At 35.3% G+C, this 18,728-nt stretch overlaps 2 protein-coding genes, 1 long non-coding RNA gene and 1 other non-coding gene across 6 annotated transcripts; 2 read left to right on the top strand and 2 right to left on the bottom strand.

Annotated features, from left to right (window-relative positions):
* Positions 1-538: 538 nt before the first annotated feature.
* On the top strand, positions 539-6,726 carry LOC18611966 (filament-like plant protein). Of its 3 annotated transcripts, none has more exons than XM_007048492.3 (5): positions 539-681; positions 1,319-1,600; positions 2,994-3,174; positions 3,875-5,232; positions 6,191-6,726. In XM_007048492.3, the coding sequence occupies exons 2-5, from the start codon at positions 1,487-1,489 to the stop codon at positions 6,563-6,565; spliced, it is 2,028 nt and encodes a 675-aa protein (XP_007048554.3). In that variant the 5' UTR covers positions 539-681; positions 1,319-1,486; the 3' UTR covers positions 6,566-6,726. The 3 variants fall into 3 exon arrangements, with proteins under 3 accessions (XP_007048554.3, XP_007048553.3, XP_017969743.2); XM_007048491.3 differs by lacking the exon at positions 539-681 and adding an exon at positions 1,118-1,174; XM_018114254.2 differs by lacking the exon at positions 539-681 and having other exon boundaries at positions 1,182-1,600.
* Positions 6,727-7,207: 481 nt separating this feature from the next.
* Positions 7,208-7,279, top strand: TRNAQ-UUG (transfer RNA glutamine (anticodon UUG)). The gene has a single exon. It is a non-coding gene; the product is annotated as a tRNA-Gln (tRNA).
* A 422-nt stretch (positions 7,280-7,701) lies between these two features.
* LOC18611965 (fatty acid amide hydrolase-like) lies at positions 7,702-15,207 on the bottom strand. Its single transcript, XM_007048490.3, has 20 exons — positions 15,013-15,207; positions 14,431-14,540; positions 13,452-13,512; positions 12,699-12,889; positions 12,374-12,503; positions 12,047-12,124; positions 11,818-11,965; positions 11,475-11,587; positions 10,498-10,573; positions 10,336-10,407; positions 10,182-10,233; positions 9,874-9,945; positions 9,672-9,752; positions 9,293-9,396; positions 9,097-9,189; positions 8,703-8,771; positions 8,513-8,577; positions 8,278-8,339; positions 8,056-8,151; positions 7,702-7,966 (listed from the first exon to the last, which is right to left on the bottom strand). Exons 1-20 carry the CDS (start codon positions 15,110-15,112, stop codon positions 7,910-7,912), a joined length of 1,830 nt encoding a protein of 609 aa, XP_007048552.3. The 5' UTR covers positions 15,113-15,207; the 3' UTR covers positions 7,702-7,909.
* Positions 15,208-17,901: 2,694 nt separating this feature from the next.
* On the bottom strand, positions 17,902-18,391 carry LOC148764502 (uncharacterized). The gene is made up of 2 exons (XR_016024181.1): positions 18,242-18,391; positions 17,902-18,065 (listed from the first exon to the last, which is right to left on the bottom strand). It is a non-coding gene; the product is annotated as an uncharacterized LOC148764502 (long non-coding RNA).
* Between the last annotated feature and the right edge of the window lie 337 nt (positions 18,392-18,728).

Here is an 18,728-nt window from a genome sequence, read left to right as displayed (position 1 = left end):
TTATTTCCTTTCTTCTTCCTGAATTTAAATTAGAATATGCACCGAAAATTCGTGTTCTAATAAATAAATTCTAAGAAAGGGCTATCAACTCATGAGTGACACGAGCCAAATCATTATTAAATGTTTAAAGTCCAACTAATAAATTATTGCTATACTTATCTTTATCTACATTTGTTTGCAAGTAAAAAATATGGATGCGATCATTAATTAATAAAATTATAATTATCAACTGTTTGCTCTTTATTACATTGAATGTGCGTCTATAATTAATCCGACATCAATGGGCGGGAATAACGCCGAACCCCAGTTTGAAAAAAAAGGCTAATAAAGACAAGCCAAAAATCTGGCAAAAATATAAAAATGCTAGTAATATTCCAAGTATACCTTTTAATGGAGGCCAGCCGCCCCTTTTCATAGCACGTCCCACATGGTCCTACCTTAACATGCCGTTTTCAATCATTGATTAAAGATTAAGGAAATGATAAAAAAGAATCCCATTTGAAAAATGTGCACGTCTTTTAGCTGCTGCCCTTCCCTACATTTCTACTGACATTCCTCCAATCTCTGCCCGCCATGTTCGTGCTTGGCAGGTGTCACGGATGCTTCTTGTTTGGTATTTTGGGCGTACAATTGAGGAAAAGAAAGAAACAATTTGATTCTCATCTGAATTATTTTTATTTGGTAATCGTTTCGGGGTTTAATTTGGTATATTTTGATGTGGATGGGTCATAGGCTCTGTTGTTGGTAGTAAATGCCTGCTATTAATAATCGAAATTATTTTGATTTTGAAATTCAGATTTATTTATGGATTTCCAATCTGTCGTTTTTTTCTTGGGATTGGGATAAAATGAGGAAGAAGTAATTTTCTGGTGGTAGGCTTAGCGGAAGGAATTGGCGGGCATAGGCAGTTAGGCTTAGCTGTCGATTAGTATTTTTTGTTGCTTTAATTTTCGAGGTTGGCATTGCGAAGTTACCATAAATGTGAATGTGAAAAGGGGCATCGGGAGGGTCTAATGTCGTCGTCTAGCTTTCTATATCTATCTCTCTCAGAGCAATGTATGGCGTAAAATTTGGGGGATTGCATTGAAGGGGCAGGGGGGGGGGGGGGGGGGGGGGGGGGGGGGGGGTAGGTGACTTTTCTATGGGAAGCTCAGTTTTTTTGCATCTTTCTCAAGTAATTTGTTACCCCTTCGTTTCAATTTCTTCACCCTTCTTTACTTAAATGTACTACTAGTGCTAATCATCTACTGTTGACCTTTTGTTTTTTTTATAATACAAGTAGTTTTAGGCAATAATTATAATTATGAAAATATATCAGGTTTTGCTTCTTGGAGGGTAGATTGTCTTTGGGAGTGGATTCTAAGCAAAGACTGGCTCTAGATTAACAGAAAGAAAAATCCCTCATTTCTTGTTCACCCCAACAGTTCAAAAGAAAAGAAAAAAGAGTATGGATTAAAACGAAAGTTGGATTGTGTTGGGGTTGAAGATGGACAGGAGGAGTTGGCTGTGGAGAAGAAAGTCTACAGAGAAGAGTCCAGGTGAAACTGATAGTTCAGGAGGTTCCATTTCATCTTACTCTGAGAGATTCTCTGATGAGCAGGTATTTAATTTCTTTTATTTACTTGGTTAAATCATCATTGCCCATTCCTTCTGGAAATAAGAATATGTTTCACTTTGTTGCCTTTCCTTTTTAAAAGAATTCTCACTTGTGCTTAAAGTATATAGCCATTGCTTGCATTTTGGACTTAAATGAAATTCTTTTGGGTCTTCTCTTTTTTGGTTGTAAATGGATTGACACCAATCTAGTTTAACCAAAAATGCCTCAATACGGGTTTCTAGCCTTTCTGGATGGTCCTGTTGGTTGGCTACTTCAAAGTAATTATCATTCCCAGACTCTTATGAAATCAATAGGTGGGTCTGGATATTCTTGCTTAGGCAGTCAGATGCCTCTCCTTTCATCTTTTATGTGCTGGCATTTATGGAGCTTTCCTTTTGCTAAAATTTTTTTGGATGTTTGCTTTTGTTAAGATCATTTCTTCAATTTTGGTGCTTGGTTCAGTTACTATATAAGGATAGCTGATATGATTTTATTTACATTGAGTATCATTTAGTCATATTTTGAACAGAGCAGATGTCCTGAACTTTGTAAAGAAAGATCCTAGCTTGTTTCTAGCTATGGCCTCTTTGTCATTGTCGCTTGCATATTTGTCGTGCACTCAGCTTGCTCCTTGTGTTTCATTTCCACCTGAATATCACTTGTGAAAAGTTGAATGATGAGCCCTAAATCATTGAAGGCTTTGAAACTTGAGAAGCTGAAATGACTTGGTTTAGGCACTCCAAAATGACTCAGGAATTCTCTATAAAGTTTTTAAAGCCCGCTTTAGTACTTCTGAGTCCTGAAGCGTCTATTTCTCCTCACTTAGTAAAAGAAAATTGTGATTGGATCTGTGAAGTCATAAGAGCCGCCAATCACCTTTGACAGAGGTGATTAGATTAGATCACTCTGTCAGGTTCTTGCAAGGCCTAGAAGGCTGTTTTTGGAACTTTCCAAGCCATCGATTATTATTTAGTAGTGTTATTTATTACGCAAGCATAATGGACCAGAGTTTAGTTTCTTCTGAACTTTATGAAGGAAATGAACAATGGTTGAGGGGCATGTACTGTAGGTGGGCAAGAAAGTGCTCTATTGATGATTCAGGCATGTGCTCATCTGTCATTGGATTTATCTTATTTTCATCTTTTCTTTTAATTTTTCAATGAATTCAAATGTCTTGGAGGTCATGTACAGTTTATGATAGTTTTTTAATGACCTAGATAAGCTATACAAAAGTTACCTTGATTCCTATGTGCTTGTCTTACACTAATTTTCTTCTCATATGATGTGAGGCATGCTTTTATAGTTTCATACTCCGTTTGTATGCTTGTAAGTTGTAAATGCTTTTAGTTTCTGTTGGTTTGGTTGGAGACAATCTGATATTTCGTTGTTGTCAAAGGCTGGTGCAACTCATAGCTCTCTATCACTGGAAGTCACATCAAAAGCAGTACCCATGGATGAAGAAGTTAATGATAATGTGAAGTCTCTAACAGAGAAATTATCAGCTGCTCTTATAAACATCAGTGCCAAAGAAGACTTGGTAAAGCAGCATGCTAAAGTTGCAGAAGAAGCTGTGTCAGGTATCTTTTTTGGGCTTCCAACCTAAGCTAGAAATCTGCTAGTGGATGGTTTTTTTCCCCCTTGAATTTATTAATTTTAGAGATAAAAAATGACATTAAGGTCATCACAAGCTTTAAAGATTTTGATATGAATATTATGTAAGTGAATCATGTTCTTGATGATCATTATCTCCCTTCAAGTCAAAGAATAGGCAAATATGTCACTGTACTATTATGTTTTAATTTCTTTATTGGAAAGAATTTCTTTATGTGAGAAAAGAAATTAATTGACCCAATATCAATGGTGGTGCATAAAATGACTAAATTTAGCTTCTATTTTTATCTATTTATTTTTGAAAAGAAGGTTAACCCGATACTAGCATTTTCACTTTCCGTTTCTTTTCAATAACTATGATATTGCTAAGTTGGTTTACGGATGTACAGCAGAAAGAGGGATAAGAAGACGAGAGAGGAGAAGAAAAAAAGCAAAGATCAACTTGTTCTTTGATACTTTTGAGAGATGAAATGCTTATAGAGAAAATAACCTTAATAGTCATGTCCATGTTGTGTGGTCAACTAATGAGGAATAGTTTATTTTGGTCGCATTTTGTTCTTAGAAGCCTAGGGTTATTTTTTTTAAGTTATATTTTTTTGTCCTGAAGATCTGTTGCAATAGTGAAGTTAATTATCTGCTTTTTCATTTTCCAAAATCTGAAATTAGGCTGGGAGAAGGCTGAAAAGGATGTGTTGGCTTTGAAGCAACAGCTTGATGCTGCTATTAAGAAAACTGCAGCACTTGAAGATCGAGTTGGTCATCTTGATGGGGCACTGAAGGAATGTGTCAGACAACTTAGACAAGCGAGAGAAGAGCAAGAACGGAGAATCCATGAAGCTGTTGCCAAGAAATGTCATGAATGGGAATCTTCAAAGTCTGAGCTTGAGAGTCAGCTTGTGGACCTCAAGGCTCAACTTCAAACCACAAAAAGCGAGACTGCTGCCTCAGTTGATCCTGATCTTCATCCAAAGCTCGAGGCTTTTGAGAAAGAGAACTCAGCCCTTAAACTTCAGCTCCTTTCTCGAGCTGAGGAGCTACAACTTAGGATTATTGAGAGGGACCTGAGCACCCAAGCAGCTGAAACTGCCAGCAAACAACATTTGGAGAGCATAAAGAAGTTGGCTAAGCTTGAAGCTGAGTGCCGCAAGCTAAAAGTCATCGCTCGGAAAGCATCCCCTGCTAATGATCAGAAGTCTTACGCTGCCTCCTCAATTTGTGTTGATTCTTTTACTGATAGCCAATCAGACAGTGGGGACAGGCTACTTGCAGTTGAAACTAATATGCGCAAGATGAGTGGGTTGGAGATGAATGAATGCGAGACAAGCCGCTCAGAATCATGGACATCTGCCCTAATTACAGAACTTGATCAATTTAGGAATGAGAAGGCTGTTGGAAGAAACATCATGGCCCCTTCAGTAGAAATCAATCTCATGGATGATTTTCTTGAAATGGAAAGGCTTGCAGCTTTGCCAGATACAGAAAGTGCAACTGGTTTTAATGAGGCTGGTCTTGTATCTGATCAAACCAGTACAGTTGAAAACCCATTGAAGGCTGAAGTTGAAACCTTTATCCACCGGATTGCTGAACTAGAGGGGAAGCTAGCAATGACAGAAGCAGAAAAGTTGGAATTGAAGTTGGCTTTCACTGAATCTCAAAAGCAGCTTGAAACATTGCAAAATCAACTAAGGGAAGCTGAGACAAAGTTGGCAGATCTTCAAACTCAATTAGCTCTTGCTGACAACTCAAAGCAAGCCGCAGAGGACGAAGTAAAAGTTGCAAATATGAATAGAGAAGTGGCAGAATCAAGATTTAGAGATGCTGAAATTGAAGTAAAAACTTTACTGTCCAAAGTTACTTCATTAGAAGAAGAGGTTGGAAGGGAACAAGCATTGTCTGCCAGAAACGTGAGCAAATGCAAAGAATTGGAGGATGAACTTTCAAAATTGAAACGTGAAGCCGAGCTCCGACTTGACGCAGAGCGCCAGCTTGTGGCTAGTTATAATGAAGAGTTGAAGGCGCAGCAGGTCAGTTATTTAGTATGTTTGTTTTAATCATAGACGTTCTTTAGAATGCATCAAAAAGAGAGAAATATATTCTTTTCCAAGGGTCAAGACCTTTATGCAAATTTTAAATCAACTGACAACTTCAGCATCCTATTGATGCAGGATGCTCACAAGCATGCTTTAAATGACTTCGGGATTGTGAGGTTAATTACAATGAGGGCCTCTGCATGTTTTTCCATCAAAATCCTACTTGAATTTTACTATTTGTCATGTGGGAATGTATTTGCTGCCTTAATTTACCAAGCTTTGCATGACTCTTGGCTTAAGTTCCCATGTGCTTTGATAATCAATTCCTATATGTGCCAAATGCCTTCTTAACTTCTCCCAGAACCATGGACATGCTTATCAGAGGAATATTTTTATTTTTTATGTGGCTAGTCATTTATATTTGATTTGCAACTTTGTCAAAAATATCAAAACTTGATCTTTCCTATAGAATCAGGACAAGTAATTTCAAAATACCAGTCAAATATTTTCATTGATGTCTTTTTTAAGAACATCCTAGTTATACATATCTGCTAATTATATTAGGTGACTAATGCATTTCTGGGAATTATGAGAAGTGAAGCGCTTTACGCATTGCACAATAACATTACATCGAGTTAATTGCTGTTGGAGTACTGGAGAGTACCAACTTCAACTGATGGTTTTTTGTGTATGCAAACTAAACTGACGTGGCATGTGACATAGGATTGTGACCTGTCATAATGGACCATAAAGGGTTTGTGAGGAGTACATTTAATATTACTACAAAAATTGTTCAAAGACTATCTTCCCTGTATATGATAATTGTTAATTGACATCATCATTTGGCAAGATTTGGGTGTGGATGCAGTAAAATTAGATTTCTTTTCTTCTATATATAAACTACCTGTCCTATTAGTTATAATCTTACAAACATGTTATTGGTTATATGCAGGACAAGGAGCTAGCAATTGCTGCCAGTAAACTTGCTGAATGCCAGAAGACAATTGCTTCTCTTGGCCGGCAGTTGAAATCCCTTGCTACGCTGGACGATTTCCTGATTGACCCTGATAAGCCGCTGGAGCTTGTGGATGGAGGATTACAATGTCCCAAAAATGGTGAGGAACAACCGAAACCAGGTTCTACTTATATGGATTTTTCAAAAAGAGGGGCTGAATCTTCTAAATTAGTTGGTGAGTATGTTAAATATTCACAGAATGGCAATGCAGTGGAGTCAACATTACCACTAAAACCAGTCACTGCCTCTGACAAAAGTCGAACTGGTTTCGGGAAAATTGTCCCACGAAGTAGGAGTGGGAAACAGGTCTGAGTATCTGTTGTCAGTCATATTTGTATGTAGACCAAAATCATTTAACTTAAAAAATTTTCCATCAACAGGTATCTAAATACATGATTACTCAGGGTGAACAAAAATTATTGAAAGAAGATATAGTATACATAAAATATATAATTATAGCATATTCTTTTCCATGTTTTCACTTGCCCTGCAATTTTGGATTTCATTGTTGATGTTTGACTGGAGTTTTGGCTCTGGTTCTCACTTGTTGGATTGAGTCTGGGTGACTTGAGGGAGCATAACCTTGGAAACGATTCAAATGACAGAGCCAGGAGTTCATTGTCTATTTTCATGGAGATCACTGTCTCAATATAAAGGTTTCAAAGTGAAGCAGAAAAGCATTTCCATGGCTGAGAGGATTATATCTACTGGATTCAAATTTAAACACAGATGAAAAGTAATGCAACGTGTTGAGCAGCCTCATTAACCTCTCCCCCTAGGCCCTGAATAAGTCCTAACCATGAAAGAAATAGTCTCGATTCTTGAATCTATTAAACTTTTAACACTATTATCATTGCAGCAAAATTAGTTATTCAAAAAAAACAGATAATAGGTTAACGTCGTTGCCTTGTTAATAGTCACTTGTATGGCCTTATAACGAAAAACAGCAACTAAGGTTCTATGGTGTAGTGGTTAGCACTCTGGACTTTGAATCCAGCGACCTGGGTTCGACTCCCGGTAGGACCTTTAACCATGTTAATTGAATGAATAACATTGAAATGGTTGATGATAGATGCAATTAATTCCCTTTTACTGGATTGTAACTTTTCTTATCCTGATGTAAAAAGTTTTCTTCACTCATGATCCAACAAGTGATATAATATTCCAAGTTTGTTTGGTGGGTCTACCAAAATTTCTTGCTTGCTTTCTTTCCTACCCCCATGTCTACCAAATTAAGGTCTTAGGTATAACATAGCTTTCCAGTCATTGCACCATATTATTATAACATTAACTTAAGACGCATCAGCAAGGTTGGACATGAACCCTGCCCACCCCATCACCATTCTGTATCAGCTCCTTTTACTATAAGAATTGGATCAAGTTACATCCATAAACCTCAACTAAATTAAATCTTGTGAAGATCAATTGATGTCCCACATGCATATATATAGATAATCTGAATCTATTAGTCTGTTTATTATTGATATGAATGACCTGATACACACTTCCAAGCGGTTCACACATTTTGACATATCCATGGTCTGTTAGGTGCAGAAGGTCATTTCATCAAGAGAAAGAAGCTATGTTGAAAGCAATAATCTTGGGTGTCTGATTACCCTCCGAAGGATTCTGATGGCTCTCAGCCCTGCTCACTTCTTATTTAAGTAGATTATAGAAAATCTTTGGCTTTCTGTAGTCTGAGATGCTTAAGGCCTGCAACCAAAATTGTTTTACATATCAGCCCTAATATGTTAGTCAGTATAAACAAAAACAACTACATTCAGAAAAGCACAACAGCCTACCTGCATTGCAAATGCTATGTGCATTAACGTGGGTTCTGACCATGGCTTCCCAATAAATTGAAGGCCAATTGGCAAACCTGCTTTGTCATAACCAACCTATCAAGGAGACAAGGAGAGTTCATATTAGTAAAGTTTGTACTGTTTGAATGAAGCTGATAGCCACTAATAAAGAACAACATAACAATGTAAAGATCAGAAGTAGTTGTAGTAGTAAGTTTGTACTGGAACAGTCACAGCAGGTAGTCCCAAAAAATTTCCTGCTATCTGATATCGAACAAGTGCAGCTGAAATAATGACAAAATGGTCAACTTCCATTATGCAATACCTTCCCTTTACTAACTGTATTGATACTGATAAAGCATGAAAATATTTAAACATAAATACATACTGGAAAATTAGTCAAAACTGTAAGCAGGATTAGCATGTGGATAGCACTATGATGTTAGGCATTTCATACCTCCATTTATGTAGTCAAGTTCACCAGTCTTTAGAGCATCGTCAAATATTGAGTATGCAGTCACACTGTTTATATATAAAATCAAAGTTCATAAAACTTTAAAGTCAAAGACTAGAAGGTGCTACTGACAATCTTATCTAGAGCCTTGGAGAAATATAGATGCAAGCTGATGCAGTAAAAAAGAATTTACCCTGTTGTTGGAGCAACTATGACATCTGCCTTGGCAAATATGTTGTTATGAATCTGCATTTGACGGTTCCTGCATGTGTAGTCAAGCTACATTATTTAGCAAGTTTGCAGAATGTAACATCAGAACCACATAAACCTGTGTGCATCTTCTAATGTGAAGCATGCCTACAGAGGTTTGACCGCTAATATAAGTAGACTTTAAAGAATACTTTGTTGACATTGACTTTTTACTTCTTGAAATGGTTTCTATTTTCACAAGTGAATAAACTTTGAGCTATTTCGCATGAAGCTTTTGACAAAATAGAAGCAAATGACTGATCAGATCATTAACAATCATTTATTTTATAAGTGACAAGTTACAGAAAATAATAAGTAAAACATTGGCTACCCTGTACCTAATTTTCTGGGCCTTTAAATACTCTTTGCTGTTGAAAGCACCATACACACTAAGTGCTACTCTTGCATCCCATCCTAATTCTGCAAAATCCCTATAATCAACAAGTTTAGACTGTCAGCATCTCAACTTTTAAATCCAGAAGAAAATGTACATATGAGGATAATATGGAGGTTAAAGTCTAGAAGATAACTTACAGCTTTTCCAAATGAGAACTCAAGGAAGTGCTGCACTCGGAACCAATTGTCATGTAATGTGCCAGGCGCATTGCTTCTATCTCTGGTATAGTAACCTCTACAGTCTTGTGAATAACATACCTTTGCAGATTAGTGAGCAATCACTGGCGTTTAATTAATAATTCTGTTACATATGCTATTTTGAGATAAAAATAGAATCAATCAACTACCCCATTTGTATTTTGCACCAATGCTTTTTATATATCAGAAGGTTTATCATTTGATTACGCTTTAACAACAGAGAAGTTGATAGCTACGATAGTCTATATACAAAAAATCATAATATCAAAAGTCAAAACATGGGTAGATATTAGTTAAAAGAAACATCCATTGCTAATACCTTCCACTTGTAACGCTCACAGAGCAAGTGCAGAGCATTGGAGCAGCAAATTCTGATTTCATCGCTGCAATCATTGAACCACTAATTTCAACCAATTAGTGGTTCGAAAATAGAATGACCGGTATTACAAATCTCATTTTTTTAAGCTATAATTCATGATGAAACTGGACTTATAATAATTGATCATAATTAGATCACTAACCTCTCCATATCTTGCAAATTTGATGTCCGATATTAGATTTGTCGAGTTCAGCAGTGGAAAATATGCTTTGGGCTGGTAGGTTATCCATGAGCCAAAGAAGAAAAAGCAAAAGTTTTCCAAGCTTAGAGTGGCTCATAGTAAAAACTCTATGGTTCAGCAGTAAAGAGAAGGCATCGCAAGGCCATTATTAGGAACCAGCAAAGCAAGGTCATAACTGAAAACAGATACTCTTAAAAGGGAGAATGGTCTGCATTTAGAACAACAACAGATACTCGGAATTTATGCGATCTTAAAGAACTTGTACTCACAGGTAAAGTGGTTGGCTGATTTGACGGAAGTTGGCCATTAATAGCTGCATAACTGAAAACAGAAAACTAATCTGAATCATACCTACGACTAACAAAGTCACCTATGGAAGTCAAGGAAATGTATTGACCAAAAAGAAGGGCAAAGAATACTTACACAATAAATGCATCCTCTAAGGTGCCTGCTAGTATTCCAACCATCCCCACTGTCCAGTTCAGAGGAAGAACACTGGAAACATCACATGCATTTTAAGATATTGTCTAGATCTTTCATCTAATGCAACTTATAAATGATTATTTTACCTATACAAGTTCTCACCCTGAATGAGGTATGCGCCCAAAAGTCGGTTTGAACCCAACAACACCGCAAAGAGATGCAGGCATCCGCACAGACCCTATACAGAGCCATAGATGATATATTGGTCCTTTAAACTTATTTACATGGTACAATTTTGTAAAGAATAATCCAGAATAATTTTTCTTTCTTCTTTTTGTGACGTCTGTCTGTCATAGTATTGATGAAGCACACGTCTCATGCTCAATACCATTACTGGATAATATGAAAAGAATTCCACAAACTTCTTCTATGTTGGAGGTAACAATAAAGGATATGACTGTAGTTTGGCTCTTGAAGGTTAAATCTAGATGTCTACCATTGAGTTTTGGAAATCCAACAGAATCAAAAGAAAAAAGTCAGTGCTGACATTCATTTGCAAAAAAAACTGCCTCGGCCACCTTGGAGTACTTTAAAAGGTGGAAGAGTCAAGCTCTATTTTAGTTGTACTTCTGTTATAATACTTACTGTTTATACTTTTACATTCATATAAACAAAGACTTTGCATTTATTTTGATTTACTAAGCATGAGAATAAACTACTGCACTAAAATTTTGATCACATAGACCAAAAGAAACAGAAGACTCATGCAGTTGTAGTGAAGACAGATTAACTTTTACTATTAACTCAGGAGGCTAGTTGTTGTTTGAGTTGCCAAGGGCATCTCAGATCTCAGTTCTAACATTAATAAGAAGTCTTCCAAGAATCTGCACTAAATGAGTTATCTATAATCCATACATTAATGAACTGCAATACATAACTAGGTTTAATACTTCTACAAGTATTATTCATGCAGTCACTTATGATGAGAATTTTAGTTAATCAAAAAAATAATGCTATCAATATTTCCTTTCTTAAGAAGTTATCCTAATGCTAAATATGATTTAGTCAGAATCATTGTTCTTAATTTTGTCAACAAATGTTGGTGGTTGTTTACTCATAGTGAAGGATGATATACTTACCTCCCCCATCAACACCAAGGGCGACAGGGCATAATCCTGCAGATACTACTGCAGCAGATCCACTAGAAGAACCACCAGTGATTTTGTTCGGGTCATATGGATTTCTAGCAGCCCTGCAGCATTCACAAAATGAACATACTACCATCTTTAACTTTTTGCATCGAAAGGACTTAGACAAGGCAATGGAAAGTAGTGTTTAAATTTAGTGACGTTGGTTGCCTATAAATTAATTGATAATACTTTATATGGGTAAAATGGCAAAACAAATTCATGGAGAATATTAAAGTATTTACATTTGGCATTTTTGGTATTAGGGAAACGAAGCAGAATAGTCAATTCTTACCCATAGTGAGGATTTATCCCACTTGTTCCAGCTCCAAGCTCATGCATATTAGTCTTCCCAACAATTATAGCACCACAGGATCTGAGGCGCATAACACAGCATGCATCGCCTTTGCAAGGTCTAACCTTGTGCAGCCACTTTGTACCTCCTAGAAGAATCAAGAATAAAATAGAGACATAAAGTACCATTAATAAAAGAAAATTGATGTGCGTAAAAAACATTGAATCACCTGTAGTTGGATATGGAGAACAATCTATTTCATCCTTGATAGCAATTGGGACTCCATCTAGAGCCGATATTGGCTCCCCTGAAGAAGAGAGCAACGAAAGCTATGTGAAGGTCTATACCATATTGACAAAAGGATTCCACATGAAAATTGAAAGTCTACTTTTGCTAAGTTTCAAATTCAATAAACTGTTAACTTGTTTAGCAGATGCAGCATCATGGAGAATACATATGTCCTTATGATACAGGAGAATGCCAACAAACAACGTCTCAATAAAAAAGCACATTAAGATCTGCAACAATGGTGATTTAATTGCACTAAAAAAGTTACCTCTTTCATACCGAAGAGTTGACTCTGTAGCTTGCCTTAGGATATCTTCAGCATCATAGTTAATGAAGAAGGACATTGGCAACGGATGACTGGAGGATTCACGCACGGCATCTATAAACCGCTCTGCAACCTGTACAATTGAGAATTGATTTCCATGACCATGGTAAACTAAAACAAAAGATTAAGGTTTCAATTCTCGGAAAAAGTATGGATACAAGCAAGCTTGGTAGAAAGGCTCAAAAATGATTCTTTGGGTGAATATATAATCACATATATAAATGGGAAATCAACAATATGCCATAAGCTAAACAGCCTAGAATGATACCATCCGTGGAGTTATCTCTCCAGAATTGTATGTTCTTGAATAGTCCGTTATTGTCCAGCGACGGAAGCAGCTGCTTTTCAAATCATCTAGTGACTTCTCTAATGTTAAGGGAAGGCAATTTATTGCATGCTGAACTCGTTCTGGAGGAGATGCCTCAGAGTCAATGTGTTTGACTTCTTGTTCATTAAGGTCTGTGTTGATATAATGAAATTAGACAAAAGACAAGAAGTAAATATATTTGAAAACGAAACGCGCTTTGATTTCTTGACATGTGGATGTAAGGTATGTTTAACTGACGATAAACAGAAGCTTACAGAACTACTAGCAAAAAGCAGTATAAATTTATATGACCTATCCCATTCTTAAGACATCATCCCCTAGGCTAGATGGACTTCTCTTTTATTTTTCCTTTCTTTTCCCCAGATGTTGGTGCAAGAATATACAAGACAAATTCTGACCTACCTGCAACTATTGTAGCCCAAACACTGGAATGGAGTGATGACATTATTCTTATAGTTTCTCTTACAGTCCACTAGATGCAACATTACTCCGCTTTGCAAACGGAAGTGATAGAAATTTCGTAGACATCTTAATGGCAGCAAACATTACGATGCAATGTTTGAGTAGTTTTAAAATGCTTCCATAAACTGATTTTACTCTAGATGTAAACAAAAGTCTGATCCTATTTATGTGATGAAGATGAACCAGCTGCTCTATCCAAGAATTTGTGAAAAGTAACAAACGCATACATACCCACGAAAGGATGCAAGGGAACAAACATAGGTGACTCCTCCAGTGTTGCATTCGAAACAAGCTGCTCAGGGGGAAGACATTCTTAGTAAGAAAAAACAATTTGTGGGCAACTCAACTCTACCCAAAGTAGAAAACAAGTTAAGTCAGAGAGAATTTTGAAGAAAATGGCCAACAACAGAAGTGTTTTTGAGCAAAAATCTGCAATAAGATAAAAGTTGGAAGTATTTTTGAGCAAAGACTTTCTGCTAATAAAAATCTTAATTTGGGTGTTTTGAGACAAGTTGAATTCTTAGTTAAGGGGGAGAAATCTGCAGCTATACAATGTTTATTTATTTATTTGGTCCTCAATTGAGATAAGTTAAGAAACCAAGCCTTGGAAGGCGCAATAACTAGGACCCCTTCTGGTTTGAAATTGAATTAAGTCAGAGTGAAACAGAACCTTGAAAGTCAAGACAGAGATAAATGTTAGTTGGAGCATGTCAGTCCAGGTCCCAAATTGTAGGTTTACATGAAATTCAATCTAGTTCCATATCTTTTCCTTCTTTGAGATATTTTCTGGCAAATTTCTGTCTCACCAAACAAATTTGAGAGAGTTAAGAGGAAAGAACAAGAAGTACAATGGCAACAAAAAAATTTTTACTTTTTTGTGAAATCATTCTGAGATATTCCTAACTTGAAGCCAATAAGTCTTTGTACTTTGTACTTTCCGGAATAGAATCATAGGAAAATTTCATTAAAGTGCCATCACATGGGTGCTAGTGAAACAAGGTTTGAAACAGGGTTGCGGCCGTTGAACCGCAGTGCCGCACTTTGTCTCTAGTCAGGTAAATTAAAGGTTTGAGACCATAGCCAGGTCATGTTAATGTAACTGTGAAAGGACCATTGACTGGCATTCCTTCAAGGTCATGCAAAAAAGATTAATTATAAATGGAATTTTTATTGGGAGAGAGAGAAAATTAAGCAAAAGAGAAGTCTGCACCTTGTGAATTAGATTGTTCCTCTTCAATATGTACAACAACAACGTTCCAAAGATCCTTGACTCCAGAAACCAGGCAAAGATTTTAACCAGAAATCCAGCCATGCGAGGAGCTATATGCAGAGAAGGCAATAAAATTCAGAAAGACAGCAGACAGAGAAAGAGAGTGAAATTGGAAGATCATGCAAGTAAAACATGGTATTCAAGGGTAGTGATCCTAAGTTCAGCTGCTTGAATTGAATTCCAAAAATCAAATCAGTTTACTCATTTAAACCAGAAAGTTTAAGCAGTAATTCATCAGGAGGTATATGTGAATGATATAAGTCAATAAGGGACTTGACAGATTGACCGTTTCAGTCACAAAACAAAGAAATTCTCAAACAATTCGATGAAGGCAGGACTTCCAAGCTGTCGGTTTCTGAAGCTAACAGCATATATACAACTTCCGACCAGTACTTTTATAATTGTACTGAGTCTTGGAGCAACAGCTTGAGGCAGAGTGATTGAAACCACAAAAGCAAACATGAGATTAATGTAAAAGAGAAACAACAGCAAGGTGGTGATGATGGAAGTAGTGCAGAAAACCTTTGACATTGGCTTGGAGGTAAAACTCATTGCTGGCAGGACCAAGATCAATCTGCACCACGGGCTTGTAGACGGCGCCGGCAGCCCTGAACAATCCCATTTTGCTGGAAAACTTGTGGACTTGGTGGGGGGATGGTAGTTGCTTCTCAACAGACGAGAGGTTCAACAATAAAAACAATGTTTTCCAACCAATACGAATATAAAAATATATAATTTATATGCAAGTTGGATCGGATAGAACAGAAAGTGACACTAGAGTGTGCGGAGATGGCAACAATAATGTTTGCCAATATCAGCATTACTAGGTCATAGTTAAGATCAATCTCTTCATTGCTTTGATAACTGCTCCTATTTACAGACTATAAATCGCAAAAAAAACAAAACCCTTTTTAACGGTATTTTGATCTGGGGTAAGTGCAGTCAGCTAAAAGGTTGGGCAGTAGCCAGTAAGGGTCCCCAGACAGGCTGCCAAAAGAGCCTCCTGTTTATGTTTATTCATTCTTGTATAAAAGCACACAGCACACAGCTGTTAACTATATATATACACACACACACACACATTGAATTCTGAATGTAAACATTAGACTACCTTCCTTTAAAAAGAATAGTGATGAGCAACTTTTATTGTTCTAGCTTGTGGTAAGGCAATTCAAAGTAAAATAATTTAAAAACTTTTTTAAATATTATGTCAAAATTAATCTATTTTGCATTACTTCTTTCATTGGTCTTAGGTTTTACTTTGCATACTTTCAACCATGTAGAAAACTTTGAAGTAACTTTTCCTTTTCCTTTTTCTTTTTCTATTGAGCTAGCTCTTCACTAAAGAATTGAAAAATATAAGAAAAATCTTAAATAAAATAGTATTATTAGTTTTCGTAGCAAACACGATGGTGGAAATGGAGTGATAAGATTTATTATTTTATTATTATCATTATTTACATATATTATCATCGTTCATATAAATAAACATCAATTATTGATTATTATAAATATTAAACATGAAAATATTATTATATATATATATAAAAAATATTTGATGCACTAACATTGTATAACTTTCATATATTATCAGTCACCAGATTACTTAATTCTGATACCTTATTAATGAGATATTATTTTAAAGAAAATAAAAGATTGATGAGGTCTGAAAACCATATCAGGTTTTGATATAACTTTTTATTTCTCTTAAAAGAATATCTTATTAATGAGATGTTAGGATTTGATAGTCTTGTGTTATATATTGAAGTTACGCACTATTAGTGTATCAAATATTAATCATATATATATGAATATATTAAAATATAATAGGAAAAATACATAAACATGAGTCAAACCCCATAGGAGAATGGAGAATAAGGAGTAAGAATTGATTAATTATAATTATTTAAAATATCACTTATTATTTTATATCTGTGACACTGATGCGAAAAATGAAAATATCACATGATTATATTAATATGTCCCATTATCATCATTATGATGTACCGACATATCATGTCAACATTACATGATATAAAATGATAAATATTATTTTGATTAATAATAATTAATTAATCATTAATTATAAGAATTTACTTGATTCAAAAGTAAAATAAAAAAAACTTAATTAAATTTGATAAAAAGAATGAAAATTTATTTGAATTTTTTTTTAATGTAATTCATGCACTTTATACTTAAAAAGATATTACAGTCACATGAGCATTTAACTAGTTTATTAATAGAAGTGTGCTTGCATCATTCAATAGGAAAGCTTTACAACGAGAGGGAAGCTTATGCAATGAGAGAGAGACAGAGAGACTGAATGAGGTGGGGAGGTTTAATTAATGGAAGTAATTGCGGTGGGGTTTTCCCACAGAAGTCAAGACGCCAGCCTCACTCTATCAACTAATAGTCTACTAATACAGATTTGGTAAAGTTCAGCAAGTTTACAAAGTAGATACGAAAATTCCAAATCATGGCAACAAAATCATACAATAATTGTTTAACTTCTCCGGTGGGTACACCCATACCCTTCTGCTTCTTTGGCCCATTATTATTTAATGCTCAATGCCATTGATGACAACAAGGGTGGATTTGCTCTCTGAGGGTAATTAAAAGGGCAGTCAATTTTAGGTGTGGATTCATCCAATTCAAGTTTCGAGATCTGTAGGGAGTAGCACAACAACTTTTTGCGGCGTTTAATGGTGTGCAGTGTGATTCGTTCTTGCCTACCAATTGCTTCCTGCTCTTTGCTGTAAGTGCTGGGGCCTGGCCTTTATAATTTTCAATTTGATATATAATATTAGAAAATGTCACTTTAAATATTTAAAAATTTTAAAATAATTTTTAATAAATTTAACTAAAGATAATAAAAAATAAAAATTTATTTAAATTTTTTAAAATAATTTTAATTTTTTTATTTTTTAACAAACTCACACGAACCCATTTGAGAAAAAAATTAAAAAAAAAAAAAAAAAAGAAGAGAAGAAAATGAATGAAAAGGTTGAATGTGAAAGGCGCAGAAGAGAATGGACAGACTGTATATCTAAAGCATTGATTTATTATGTAGTACGAAAGGGAACATGATGAAGCTCCCTTTACTCGAAAATGGAAAACAATAGTCCTTGCTTCGTGATCCTAATTAAGGATAAAGGCCTTGTTGTGAATGTGTCCTGCTTCCACTCGAGATTAGGATGGATTTACGTCTTTGATTGACACATTTCATATTCAGCCTATTAATCAAATCATATGTTACCATCTCACAAGTAATTTTCTAAAAATTCAAAAGGTCGGACAGGATGTCCCATAAAATTAATCCTCAAAAATCAAGTAAGGACATAAATTAATGCACTACCACCTTCTCTCTTACCTCTTCAATTTCTGCTTTTTCCACCCTATAACTTATTCACCTTTGATCTACGACATACACTAGCTGTCAGTACAACGGTTTGAAAGCAACGACTACGAAAGGTTCGAGTCTGCCTACAACTTCACAGAAAATATACTGGGTCTGCTTCTTAACTGACTTTTGGACCAGAAACAAAGAGCAGATCACTCCGAGGGCGTTGTAGTCACTAAAATCGTTAACGAAGGTTAAGCATGATAAACGTTTTAACAAATTTAACAATCGATTAGTAATCATTATTATACCCATAAAATTTCAAATCAATTCCATAATTATTTTTATTGTATCAATAGAAAGTATTGTTTTTTTTATTGTATGATTTAAATAATTTGAAATTTGATATACCTGATCACAAGGATACTAGATTTGTCTGCCTTACCATCGTAAAATCTTTGAATATGAAGCACATAAGTCAAATTCTTGCACTTTGAGAATTAACAACTTATGTTTGTTCCCTGACAAGTGTTCAGCACTGAAATTGGTAAAGAGGAAATCTTTTTTAAGTACCTGTTTGACTTGATCTATATTTAACTTATTTTACTGCTTAAAAGTAAAAGCTGAGTCAAATAAGATTTTGTAAAAAACTTTAGTTTTTTTTTTAAGAATAAAATTTTAAAAAAAAAAAACTTCAATTAGAAGCTTTCTCTTTTAAAAAAAAAAAAAACACGTAACTTATTAAGAGAGTTATTTTTTTTCCAAAAAGATTTTCTCTCTCAAAAAATACTCCTCCCTCTCTCCCTATCGATCTCCCTCTCTCTCCCTTTCTGCAAATCATCATTCTTAGATTTTTTCGTCCTTAAAATTTTAAAAAAAAAAATTAAAATTCAAAACT

This window comes from Theobroma cacao, chromosome 1 (genome assembly GCF_053813885.1).
Source record: "Theobroma cacao isolate CCN51 chromosome 1, ASM5381388v1, whole genome shotgun sequence".
Taxonomy (NCBI): domain Eukaryota; kingdom Viridiplantae; phylum Streptophyta; class Magnoliopsida; order Malvales; family Malvaceae; genus Theobroma; species Theobroma cacao.
This window is presented reverse-complemented; position numbering and strand designations above follow the sequence as displayed.

Bases quoted from the DNA above. Each gene is read 5' to 3' on its own strand.
- LOC18611965 (XM_007048490.3), bottom strand. From the start codon at position 15,112: ATGGGATTGTTCAGGGCTGCCGGCGCCGTCTACAAGCCCGTGGTGCAG. The intron at 12,890-13,451 runs GTATGTATGCGT...ATATCAACACAG, and splicing joins TCCCTTGCATCCTTTCGTGG to ACCTTAATGAACAAGAAGTC. The intron at 9,190-9,292 runs GTAAGTTATCTT...TGTTGATTATAG, and splicing joins AGTTCTCATTTGGAAAAGCT to GGATTTTGCAGAATTAGGAT.
- LOC18611966 (XM_007048492.3), top strand. From the start codon at position 1,487: ATGGACAGGAGGAGTTGGCTGTGGAGAAGAAAGTCTACAGAGAAGAGT. The intron at 1,601-2,993 runs GTATTTAATTTC...TTGTTGTCAAAG, and splicing joins AGAGATTCTCTGATGAGCAG to GCTGGTGCAACTCATAGCTC. The intron at 5,233-6,190 runs GTCAGTTATTTA...GGTTATATGCAG, and splicing joins AAGAGTTGAAGGCGCAGCAG to GACAAGGAGCTAGCAATTGC.